We start from the raw sequence: 13,255 nt of genomic DNA on the forward strand, positions 1-13,255 counted from the left end.
TAGAGTTCCCCAAGTCTGTTTTTCACAAACAGGTTTGAGACAGGCAGAGATCAGAGAAAGAACAAAATATCCTGGAGACTTGGGCTATATTCAAGACATCCTTCCAGTAGAGCTTCTTGATGTTCTCCCTTGACTCCCCTGGCTGAGTTAACGATGCTCCTCTAAGCACTGTCGGGCACTTTCACACCGTCCTGTAAAAAAAAACAACAGTATTTACTCAACTGTATCTTAGAGCACATGCGTCTTACACTCATGTCTTTCACGGTTGTATCCCCGTTCTTAACCACCGGGCCATACAGTAGGTCCTCAATCAGTATTCGATGAATGATGAACTTAGCATGTTCTCTTGAGGGAGTGATTCCCCGTTAATAATGTAACCAGTAACTCTTTGAAAAACATTATTGAGGATGTACGGAGTGGAGGAATACTGTATCCAGCGGCATAGTTGGATATTTCGGTGCCAGGAGGCCTGCGGGGATGACCTCTCTTTCTCCTGCCCTTTTCCTCCCTCCGGTCTTCGGCTATGGAGGATCTCGTGGTCCCGAAAGTCGCTACCGTCCGCACCGCAGTGGAGAGGAGCGGGACGCGGAGAACTACATTTCCCAGCTGACTCTCCTGCGCGCGCCCCTGCCCGTGCGCGCGGGGGGCGAGTGCACCAGGCGCTCGCTCCCTGCCGAGCGCTCGTCGCCCGCCAGAGCCTTTGCCATGGGATGAGGTGGGAGGCGCTAGAATCCACTTAGCTACAGCCAACCGCCCAATGCAGCACTCGCTCGCTCCCCCCGCCAGCGGAAGCACCCGCGGAGCACAATGCAGCACTGAGGCAGCGCCGCGGCGGAGGCTGCAGCGCCACGGCCGCCGCAGCACGGTCCGGGGCTGGGAGGGGGTGGCCGAGGAGAGCCGGGGGGCGCGGGCGGAGGGAGCCGGACCCTGCTGCCGAGGCATGAGGAGCTAGCTGAGCGTCTCGAACGAGGCGGGCTGACGGCAGCACCATGCAGGCGGCGGCGGCTGCGTCCGTGCCCTTCTTGCTGCTCTGCGCCCTGGGGACCTGCCCCCCGGCGCGCTGCGGTCGGGCAGGTAAGTTCGCCACCCTGTGTGGCTTAGGGACGTACCATTTTCCAGGAGTCTTTGCAGCCCTCAAGCGCACTGGAAACGGGCATGCCCGTTTCCCGAGTGCGCGGGGAGATTTTTTTATTTAGAAGGGTGGTGAGAAGTGAAGCAAAAATACATGTGTGGGGGCGCGCAGATGCATTAGAAGCCTTCGGTCAAATGCATGTTTTTCCTCTTCTGAAGAAGCGGAATGCGGAGGATGGGAAAGGGGTGCTGTGCTTCTGGGCCCCGATCCTGGATGATCTCAGATGAGCTGGTCCAAGGCTCTCCGGCTGGTGTCTCTGCGTCCTTCCCAGATAGAGGGACCTGGAGGGAGGGGGCGGTGGGATTTTCCTACAGAAGACGTCGGACCGCAGGAGACACGCGTGTGGGTCAGGGTCATTATTTTCTCCTTTTCTCCCCGCTCCCTCCTTACCCTCGTCCTGCCTGGAGGAGACGCCTCGTTGACGGAGCTGGAGAGGAGGAACGAAAACCGCTTCCTGGAGCGCCAGAGCATCGTGCCACTCCGGCTCCTCTACCGCTCGGGCGGTGAAGACGAAACTGGACACGACGCGCTCGACACGCGGGTGCGGGGCCACCCCGGCGGCGGGCAGGTGAGAGGCGCGGTCCAGGGGGTGGGCCCGGGCGCGGCCTGGCCCACCCTGACCCCACGTTTGCTCTCCGTCGCCCTGGAGATGCAGTGTCTTCGGTGGAAGGAGCGCAGCCCTAGTGCGAGTCGTGCATGGCGCTCCCAGTGCGAAAAAGAAGGGAGGGGGGACAAACCCCTCAAAGCACCACAGGCCGGAGCTTTGCTAGAGAGGAGTTTGTGCGGGATGTCTTCGGCAGTGCGGTAGCCTCAGCGGGGGGGCGGAGACCCTCTCACCTCCGGCAGGCAAAAAAACATGCATAGGCAAGAAAGGATGTAATGTGTGGGCAGGGTTTGCATCATCATTATTGTTGTAGTTGTTTTAGTCCTCAAAAAGACTTTATACGTGATTTAAACCAAGGTTGGTACCGTAGAAAAAATGGAAAGACAAGCCTAGACATCCCTAACTAAACTCAAACTGTAAAAATAAGCTAACCTGCAGGGTTCTCAGCTCACTCGATTTATGGACACCAGAGATGTACCCATTCACCTCCACGTTTCAGGAAAGGCCTCTCCTCCTCCATTTCTTCACTGGCAATGGTCCTTTGGCGTAATTTGAGTCCTTTTGTTTTTTGGGCATTTATAAACTATGTTAAAAAAAATCTAAGTTTATTCCATTTACCCATATTTAGATCAATATCACATGCCCACAGATAATGCCTGAAAATTATTTTGGACTTACTTGCTAATTTAAGTAATTATTTCAGGGCTCTCTAAGCAATTTTTGTATTTTGTATGGCAAGCAGTTTATTCACCTGTAAGTACATATTAAGGTAGAGCTTGTTCGTGTGGTTGAAAATGTTGTAAATTTTGCTGACCTAAAGGCAGCTGAACATTTTCACGTGTGTAAATACATTTATTAATACTTCAAGATGTATGTTGTAGCTGTGATAGTCAAAATATTTGATCTATTTCTGTAAAATATGTGGAAGCAGAAAAATGCCATATAAATCATAAAAATGCCAATGCTTAGCTCTGTTGAAATTTTCATATAAGAAATTAATTTAAAGGGCTACACTAATATCCATTAAAGTTTGAGCACTGTGGTAGAAAGTCCAGTGTGCCAAGCTTTAATGAAGATTTCCATTATTTGAATTGTTTGATAAATACCTCTTCTCTTTCATTTTGACTTGTTTTCATAGTAAAACTGAAGAAACAGGGGACACTCTTATTTTTCAATAAATGAGAATTATTTCTGTGGAGGAATATTCTCACACTCATTTACAACTTTTGCTTAGGAAAAATTTCACATACATATGCAAAATAGAATGTTATAATGAATGAATATTAGAATAAATACATAATGCTTCAACAATTAGCAACTCATAGCCAGTCTTGTTTCATCTGTCTCCTACCTGTTTTCTTCCCCTTCTTGTATTTGAGGCAGATCAGATCATTTCATTCATAAAAAATTCACTCTGTACTTCTAAAAGGATTCTTTCAAGAAAGAATGTAACCCTGTTATTATACCTAATACATAAATATTATAAATATGTAAAATATATTTAAGTATATTAGATAAATATATGTAAATATAATATGTATACATTTAAGTTTGTTTGTTTGATCCAGGACCCAAATGATGTCTATAGACTGCAATTAGTTTATTTTTTTGAGTCTCTTTAATGCATAATTTACCCCCTTCTGTTTCCTTCATTTTTTCCTTACGATTTATTCATTGAAGACAGGGGGTCTTTCATCCTGTAGTTTCTCAGCCTGAATTTTTGCTGATATAGCCAGTGCTTTAAAACAGATCACAAAGTCTTTCTCGGAGAGGAGGGAGACAGAAGTAGAAATATAGAAAAAGAAAATTTTAGAATTGGAAACTCCCACATCTCTGCCATATGCTGGTAATGTCTTCAGGTACCCTCTGCCCTTCACTATGTTGGTGAAAGACCACCACTTTTGGAAAACAGGCCAGTCCTCCTTCTTTTCTCCTATTTATGGAGCACCACTTCGGCAGTTTTTTGGTTCATTGGCCTTTCCACTTGGGGCAGAAGATACCTTGGGCCTGTGCAGTTTCTTCTTAAAATAATAAAACTCACAGTTAGGAAGAATGACTCTGGCTTTTGGTGAGGTATGGATGAACTGGTATGATTTAGGTTGAACAGCATGAATAGATTGTTTATTCAAGTCAGGATTGGAAGTGAAGATACTGTCTACTGTCTTACCATCAAAGTAATTATTATAAGTAGTTACCTCAGTGCCTGGCACGTAGTAAGTTATATACCGAACACCTGGTTGGATGTCTGTATCACCTGGGGGGCTGTTGCATTTTACCGTGCTCCTTAAACTACAGTTAGAAATCGCTGACTGCTAGATCTGAATCTGGCAGTTACAGTTGTAAAGACTTAGTTGCCATATGCCAAATTTTCCTACAGTTAGGGAACTCAGGAGTGTTCCTGCATTTTTAGATTCATTGAGAGCTGGCATTGGATCTAAAAACTCAAGCTGATTATATTTGGCCCTTGTTATTTCTTTGGTAATTAAATAGATAAAATTTATGGCATCTTAGCTACCCATAGATATTTTTTAGTAATTTCCTTTCTTCTTCAGAAATAAAATTGGGATGCCTTCCTATCAGCCTGCAAAGCTTATATAATCATTTGTTGGTTTGTGTATTTAAAAGGCACTTATTTACTTGAGCTCATACTGTGTACCAATTTTTGTACAAGGCTCTGGGGATTTAGAGGTAAGAGACACACTTCAAACCTTTAAGGAATTTATAGACAAGTGGGAACGTGCATGAATGGATAAGCAGTTATACTCTGCCCTTCTGTGTGAGTTTCTGGAGGTGATCACAGAAAGCTTTGGAGGCAGTGAAGACAGTGTTTAACCCAGGTGAGCAGGCAGGATGGGCTTTCACGGGGAGGTGCTGTCTTAGCTGTGTTTTGAGGCTGAAATGGGCCAGATTAAAGGAAGGGGATGCGCATGTCAAACCAAAGGGGCAGAAGTACATGGACATTTGGGAATTAGGACACTTTTTTGTTAGGTGCAAATAGGATTTAGAGGACAGATGAGCCAAAACAGGAAAGCAGAGAGTAAATGCTGCAGTACCTTCATGATTTGTGGAGCAGTTTGGACTTTGTCCCAAAGGCAATTGAAGGACTTTAGTAAGGAGAGTTTACTGACCAGACTCATGATACTGTGGGATGGTCCTAATTGTTAGAAATGAATAATTTTAATTTCACAGGGTAAGTTCAAGTGGTTGTTCACTTTAATTTATTGGTAAATGCTAATTCACATACTCGTTAGCTTCCTAAGAATTTAGTTAGTAAACTGAAAATACCATATAAATGAGTTTATAAGGCATTTAGAGCAATGCTGGGTATATTGTAAGCATTATATGAGTTTTTGTTAAATAACATTTACTCCCTCAGGCTGCTTGAGTACTATTTAGAAACTTTATGACATCACTTTAATGCAAAATGGTGCCCTAATTACCTGAATGTAACACATTCCCAGAAGTAAATTACACATTACTAAAATTTACATAAGTAAGTGGAATCTGACAGTCCTGGAGATGGTGGAGACCTTATAGGTCATCTAACCTAATTCAGGAATTACTTCACACCTGGTAAGATAAAGTCATTGATCTACAGTAAGGAAACCAGTAACGTATCACTTAATGTTTCAGGAAGCTCACAAGAACTATGATGGTATAAAACACCTTAATTTTACTCTTAATGTGTCCTTGTTTCAGTTTTTAACCACTGAATGGAAAAGAATACTCAAATTATTACTTTTTTAATGTTTATTTATTTTTCGAGAGACAAGAGAACAGAGCATGAGCAGGGGAGGGGCAGAGAGAGAGGGAGTCAGAGAATCTGAAGCTGGCTCCAGGTACCAAACTATCAGCACAGAGCCCAAAGGGGCTTGAATTCATGAACTGTGAGATCATGACCCGAGCCAAAGTCAGATGCCTAACTGACTGAGCCACCCAAGTGCCACAGAATACTGATATTTTTAAAAGAAATTTTTATTACAGTTTTGGGGAAATACTGGCAATATGATTGGTGTGAAATAATAATTCTGTTGATGAGTCCATGTTGTAAAAGATTTCTTTATTACCTGTCCAGTTAGTTACTTGAATGCATACTTTGTTTTTATCCCAAGTGTGATGATCAACCCATAATGAAAGGTTATTTTGCCATCAGGTTCTAGAAATGATAGTCCAAGAAACCATGTTTGATTGTGGGTAACCTTGGTATCCTCAAGTCTGTATACCTTGGTACCTCAAGGTACCTCAAGACTAGTATACCTAGTCTGAGATAATTTCAGTCCTGTAAAATAGCACAGGGAACTAGAATATTCAAATTATTCAGTCTTTCTTTCTTCTGCCCTGAAGTGATTTGTGCTGAAGGAATTGGGTGTTTGCAGATAAATAGATAAAACTTTTTTAACTGGGCATCCATATGGGCAAGATAGTGCCTCCTGAGCCTTATTGATGGTTTGATACTGATAACTGATAATCATTTAATTGCTATTTTTTTTTTTAAATTTTTTTTTTTTTTTTTTTTTAACGTTTATTTATTTTTGAGACAGAGAGAGACAGAGCATGAATGGGGGAGGGTCAGAGAGAGGGAGACACAGAATTGAAACAGGCTCCGGGCTCTGAGCTGTCAGCACAGGGGCCCGATGCGGGGCTCGAACTCACGGACCGCGAGATCGTGACCTGAGCCGACGTCGGCGCTCAACCGACTGAGCCACCCAGGAGCCCCCATTTAATTGCTATTTTTAAGAAAAATCACCTTAGGGGCACCTGGGTGGCTCAGTCGGTTAGGCGTACGATTTCGGCTCAGGTCATGATCTCACGGTCCGTGAGTTCGAGCCCCGTGTCGGATCTGTGCTGACAGCTCAGAGCCTGGAGCCTGCTTCAAATTCTGTGTCTCCCTCTCTCTCTGCTCCTCCCCAGCCCACGCTCTGTCTCTCTCTTTCCTTCAAAAATAAATAAAAAACATTAAAAAAAATTTCTTAAAAAAAGAAAAAGCACCTTAATGGTTCCTTTTTTTTTTTTTTTTTGGCTAGCCAAGCAGGACAGATTTACTGTTAACATCAAAGATAAGTTATTTGGTGGTTTATTTTGTCATGTGTTCACCCCATATATTTTCAATTATTTATTTTTCACCCATTGATATTTCTCTATAAATAGCAGAATTTCTTTTTATCATAAGTCTTTGCTTTCAGTGAATAGTTGGGCTACTCATTTCTCTGTCTCTTTCCCTGGATAGTGTTGTAGCTTCTCAAGTAGTCAGGTACCAAAAACACAGATCTGTAAATTATCATACTTTTGAAAATCAGTAATGCCAGATGGTATAGCAAGATGGTAAGTAGTCATGTGCTCCCATTTTTTTAAAAGGCTTATTTACTTTTGAGAGAGAGAGAAAGCGGCGCAGAGAGAGAGGGAGACAGAGGATCCAAAGTGGTCTCTGCACTGACAGCAGAGAGCCCAGTGGGGGGGCCTGAACTCAGGAACGGCGGCGGCGAGATCATGACCTGAGCTGAAGTCGGGCACTCAACCAACTGAGCCACCCAAGTGCCTCTAGTGTGCTCCATTTTTATGAGTATATTTATACATGTGCCTAAGCATGGATGAGCTGTAGTTAAAATTGTGCTGTTTCACTTGGGAGCACTGAGTCAGCTTCACGGTAAATTGTCTGCGGTACTGCTTCTCTGGCAAAAAAAGGGCTCCTAGGAATTATAGCTTTGGGAGTATTTTGCAAGGATAGCACAAGCATTTTTTTTTTTTTTTCTTAATGGGCATTTGTTAAACCTAAGTAGCTCAATATTGATAAAGTTTTGCCACCAGTAAAAAGTTTGTTCTGCTATAAATAGGAAGGAGACATTTCCTACCACATTTTTTTTTTTTTTAATTCTCCTACCACCATCCTTCCCTTACAATTAAATTGTTAAAAGAAATGGTATTCAGAATTGTGGGAGTTTTCTTTAAGTCTTGTTTTTACTCTGTGAGATCCCAATTTGTATATGTATGTTTGGGGCATCTTTGAAATTATGCCTAATGATCTCACTGCATACAAAAAGAACCCATCTCTCATCACTTCTTTTTTTTTTATTTTTTATTTTTTTAACGTTTTACTTATTTTTGAGAGAGACAGAGTACGAGTGGGAGAGAGGCAGAGAGAGGGAGACACAGAATCTGAAGCAGGCTCCAGGCTCTGAGCTGTCAGCACAGAGCGAGACGCGGGGCTCTAACCCACGAACTGTGAGATCATGACTTGAGCTGAAGTCGGACGCTTAACTGATGGAGCCATCCAGGCGCCCCTCTCTTCACTTCTTTACATTTATACCTGAAAAACTGTGAATGACTCTAAGAGCTTATGGCTTGGTAAAAATCGTTCTTAGTTTTGTTTGCTTTCTCAACTTTCAAAGAATGTGAAGTATTCTGTCATTTTTAGTGATAAAGCCCTTTCTAAGTCTATACATGGAGGGAGGCCTGCTTTCTTGTCATGGTTCATTGAGAGCAGTAGTCTGTAAGGTCACTAGCTCTCAGTAGCTCCAGTGGGGCTGAGATAAGGCCACATTTATCATTATATTTCATGGATAAGCTCCAAAGGGAAAAAGGATGTTAATAAAAGGAGGGGAGTGAGCAGAAGAGGAAAGGATGGTAAGGAGAGTGGTGACAAGGAGGAAGGAAACAAATAAGGAAAAGAGAGAAGTGCTTATAGTAGTATTATCATATATGTTATAATGTACACTAACATACTTAAATACAATAACTTATGTGGTTAGTTTTTATGTACCCAACAGTTTTCTTAGTACTTGGTGCACATTAACTCATTGCAGTCCCACAAGAATCACGTGACAGGTAGTACTTATCAGCTGTAAAACCACAAAGCCGGTAGGTAGCTGAGAAAGGATTAAACGCAGGTACTTTAACTCCACTGCACTGCCTGGGCTTAACCACTATGCTTAACTGGCTTTATGGCAGGAGGCCACCAACATTTCTTTAGATGTCGTTCAATGGCAGTGAGATCAAAGCTTTCTTACACTTGGTCCCGTTGGAACCTTATGTTTTTTGCAGCTTGCAGAAACAGTAGGAATGCATCATTTCTACTAATTTGAGAATGAGAATGGACTATATAAAGATATTTAACATTTAAAAGATGAAAAACACCTCTTCAAGGGTCATGTTCTAGTTTGGAATTGCATGTGTACACTTATTGTTATAATCTTTCTGTGTAATTTGAAGATTTTAATATTCAACAGTCAGTACCAAAATTATGTATATTCTTTTGTGGTCAAAGTTTCATAAAACAGAAACAAATGCTAAACAGGGATCGATACCCTTACCTTTCTCCAAAGGAAAAGATACAGAATATCTTTTGTAGCTTCACAGAGCAAGTAGCTCCAGAGTTCCAAATATCAAAGCTTTCAGGGAAAAGCGATACATAATCATTAATAACCAAAATGATAGCTTCTGTGAGCATCTAGTCATGCTTTCATGTAACAATAAGTATACACATTTATTTTGGTAATAAAAGCCCTAGAAAGCAAATATTAAGGGAAAGAAATGAAAAAGAAGAATGAATATTTATTGAATATGTAGCATGTACCAGGCACTGTGATGAGTGATTTACATGTATTATCATTATGAGGTAGATATTATATCCATTTTATAGATGAGGCTACTGAGGCTTAAGGAAGCTAATTAACCTGCCCAAGGTCATACAACCAGGAAGCAGTAGTATTAGGAGAAGAATTCTCAAAGAAAATGTTAGAGATCCAAATAAAATAATCCTTCTGTAATATATGCTACTTATTTAACATGTAGTTACCCATTCATCTCTGTGGTGGAATCATCCTAACATTTCTTTGAGAAACTCTTGGTTCTGCTCATGTCTCCTCCCTTGCTAACTTCATTCAGGTGTGAATCGATGTCGTGTTTAGCACTTATTACATGTCTTCATTTCTAGAAGTGGATATAATTTCTGTTTCTACCTCAGATACTCTTTTAGCCACATAGACATATTTGAATCTACATCTAAACAACAGCACAGAATATCTGTACTCAGTACTTGGAGTTTTATCTGCCAGAAACTCAGAAAAAACTCTTTATGGGGGAGGGAAGAAACTATTTATGGGGAACTATCCTCTGTTCCTCCATAGGGTGCTGGCCTCACCTACTGGGATTCTGGGTAATGAAAAAAAAAAAAAATCTCCCCAGTGGATTCCAATTTGCACGCAGGGTCAAGGAGCTCTGTGTATCCTTAAGATTTAAGAGATTTTTTTTTTTCATCTTAAATCTGTCTGGATTTAAGTTAGTCACAAGAATTTGTATCTGAATTGGGATCAGTTTTCTTATTTGCATCACTCACCTCTTCAATAATTTATCAGACCTTTTCAAAAGGATATTTTAAAGGACATTGTAAGAATTATTCCTGAGAAACCAGTTACAGTATTAATTGAAGTCTGGGGAAAACATTATGGATGGTGCCTCATCAGGACCAAGAGGAGAGATTTGTCATGTAATTGTTTCCTTCCTTGGGTGGTACGCCAGAAGTTTAGAGGCAAATTGTGCCCTCCTCCAAGCCAGAGTCATAGCCTGAGTTTTCATTCCAGCTCCATCCTAGCTCATCAGCACCCATTTCAGCTCAAGAGTCATCTGAAATATCTCTTGACTCGTGATAATTTGTCAATATGAAACGTCATATCTGTATTCAGGCTTAGGGAAAGTAATCTTAGAGGTTTCCTCTGTCTGCTTGCCTAAAGTGGTCCACCCACCCCCTATCACATCATGTTACTCTCTTGTCTTCCCAGCACTTGTCAGCACTTGACATTCTTTTTAATGATTGGCTTGTTTATTGTCGTTCCTCCAGTGTGCCATCTCTGGAATATAAACTACGAGAATTGTGTATGACAATAGTGATCTTGTCTGTTTGTTCACCACACATCTCCACTGCCTAGCCCAGTGCCTGGCACAGAGTAGGTACTTAATAAATATTTCTTGAAGTGATAAATTTTCCTTTCCCTCCAGTTTTCTCATCTGCTTATAATATCTTGTAAGTGTCCATGTAAACATCCTCAAGTCCTCTTTGAAACTTGGTATGGTATAAAATAATGAATACATGAATAAATGTTAGTCTTTAAATATTGAATTTATAGCCCCCTTCGATAATTGTAACTCTTTTACACATAATTAAAATAGAGTTCAGTGTGCTGTGTTTTTATTTTTTACTTATCAGTGTGCTGTATTTTTAGAATATAAATACTTCATATATAAAAATGATTTTAGACTTCTAGTTGTCCTTTATTCCTGATTTCATCATTTGAGTTGCTTTTAAGATCAAAATCTGTTTTGTCTTCCCTAGAGCAGACTATTAGATGTAATTTGATTTTGAAAATAAAAAATGCCATACCATGACCAAGAAATACCAGCAGTTATAACTGGGAAGAGAAGGAATAAACAACTTAATCCACCCCCTGGCCCCCACCCCCCACAATCTGTTGTTTTTGTTGAAGAGGTTTTTCAGAATCATATACATGTATCAGCAAGGGTAGATCAACATTTTTCTCCTTTTTAAAAATCGATTTTGTACCAGGGCATTTTAGTTAGCACTGAGCAGTAGTTGCCCTTTTGCTGCATTTTTTTTTCTTTTTTTTTTTTTTGTCCCAAGTAAAGAACATTAGATAACCGTTTTTGGAAGAATGAGAAATCAATGAGGCTTTCCTGAAGATGGGCCTCAAGAGCTCACATTTTGCAAGTGGCTTTAACATTTTCTACCTGAGGCAGGAGAACTCCTGGCTGACAGTTTTCTTAGACTCCTTATTCTACTTGGCACTAACTCATGTCTCTAGCCTTTACCTCTAGTCGGTCAATTGCTCTTCTTCTTATTTTATTTTTTTTCCAGTTTACTTCTTATATAGGCTTGGTTGGGAGAAATTGCCTCCATTCCCCTCCCCCCACCCTCCCACTCCCCCACTAGTGAGGTCAGAAGGTTGGGAGTCAGGCTGGTACATGTGATTTGGCACCGCTGGTCACAGGTCAAACTTTAAGTGGTTTCTCATTCTTTGGACTAGGTAGCAAGATGCTGTAGAAAGAGCTGGCACTTGACAAAAACTAGTTCTGTAGATTTCTGTGAATTCTCAAGTGGATTTTTAATGCCTTTAGAATACACTGTCAGGGGTCTGGCCAGGAACCCAGCTATGGATCCTCAGTGGGCATAATGAGCTGTCAAGGTTACACATGGTGGTATTAATCTAAAGTAGCCTGAGGGAGCAGTTGTCTGAAGACAACTGTCTAGGGTCATCAGAACATGGGCAGGAACAGGGTGTGGGTAGAAGTGTGGTGGTAAAGCTCAGGGAAATCACAACGCAGTTACAGGGAGAAGATATTAGGTGCACTGTGCCAGATGGGTCCCAACTAGAGAGAGCTACCTGAAACAGACTGAGGCACATCCTAAGTTTTTAATCTCACATCCAGGTTTTAGTGATCGGCTCCACTCTTGATTTAGAGCTTGTGTTTTTAAGGAAACGGAGTGTTTTTTAGCCTGACCTGTCTCTCATGGCACCAGCGATCATTTTCATCCTCACATGAGTTTTAAGTTTTTGTTTCAGAGGGAAGAACCATTTCCCTTCTTCTTCCTCACTTCTCCTTGTCTTTTTTTCTTTCCTCTTCTTCCTATTCTTATCCTTCTTTATTCCTTCCTGCTTTCTTCTTCTTCCTCCATCTTACTGTTTGTTGGTCTTTTATTTTTTATTTTTTTATTTTTAATGTTTATTTTAGAGAGAGAGACAGAATGCGAGTGGGTTAGGGGCAGAGAGAGAGGGAGACACAGAAGCAGAAGCAGGCTCCAGGCTCCGAGCTGCCAGCACAGAGCCCAGTGTGGGGCTTGAACTCACGAGCTGTGAGATCATGACCTGAGCTGAAGTCGGACGCTCAACCAACTGAGCCACCCAGGCGCCCCATCTTTGTTGGTCTTTTTTAAAGGTCTGAAGGCTGATGGGAGAGGGCTTTCCCGGGCTCACTCTGCCCCATTATGCATAGTTCAGACCGTGGACTCTGCTTCTCCTGGGTCAAGAGATGAGGCTTAAAGATTTATGGCTTTATATACTCTGAAAAATCACACTTTATTTGTACAAAATGAGCAACAGGCTCATTTTGAATGCCATGTGGTATGCATTAAATAAAGGTATGTTAATGATTGAAGAGTTCTTTTGCAGTAGCTATTTGGAACATTTATTTACTGACGTGGATAATTTTAGTATTGTAATCAAACTAATGTAGTGCACTCCTTGGTGAGTTATTGATAGGGACTACACCGGGTAGAGTTGTTGCACAAAGGAAACTTGACTTGCAGCAAGTGAGGAGGTCACAGGGAATATCTTCCAAAGCCATGACCCTCTGAGCAACGGTGAATGGGTTCCTTTTATTTAGGGTTAGGGAGAATATTCAGAAAGGGGCGTTTTGTCCTTGGATGTGGAGGTAGGCGTGAAGTCACGCATGTGCCTTAGAGAAACAAGCCTATACACACATTGTGTGTAATGTTAATGAGGTTTGTGCTC

General features: G+C 41.6%; 1 protein-coding gene and 1 long non-coding RNA gene across 18 annotated transcripts in view; one reads left to right on the top strand and one right to left on the bottom strand.

Moving 5' to 3' along the window:
* Positions 1–616, bottom strand: LOC122233481. Of its 3 annotated transcripts, none has more exons than XR_006211018.1 (2): positions 414–616; positions 1–191 (listed from the first exon to the last, which is right to left on the bottom strand). It is a non-coding gene; the product is annotated as an uncharacterized LOC122233481 (long non-coding RNA). The 3 variants fall into 3 exon arrangements; XR_006211017.1 differs by having other exon boundaries at positions 298–616; XR_006211019.1 differs by having other exon boundaries at positions 288–616.
* Positions 617–947: 331 nt separating this feature from the next.
* Positions 948–13,255, top strand: part of ADAM22 (ADAM metallopeptidase domain 22) — a 235,764-nt gene continuing 223,456 nt past the window's right edge. For all 15 annotated transcript variants that reach the window (XM_042965798.1, XM_042965686.1, XM_042965704.1 and 12 more), the window contains exons 1-2: positions 948–1,074; positions 1,540–1,700. In XM_042965798.1, coding sequence (XP_042821732.1) covers positions 990–1,074; positions 1,540–1,700 — 246 coding nt within the window. In that variant the 5' untranslated portion in view covers positions 948–989. The remainder of the gene's footprint in view (positions 1,075–1,539; positions 1,701–13,255) is intronic.

Source organism: Panthera tigris, chromosome A2, assembly GCF_018350195.1.
Source record: "Panthera tigris isolate Pti1 chromosome A2, P.tigris_Pti1_mat1.1, whole genome shotgun sequence".
In the NCBI taxonomy this organism is placed as follows: domain Eukaryota; kingdom Metazoa; phylum Chordata; class Mammalia; order Carnivora; family Felidae; genus Panthera; species Panthera tigris.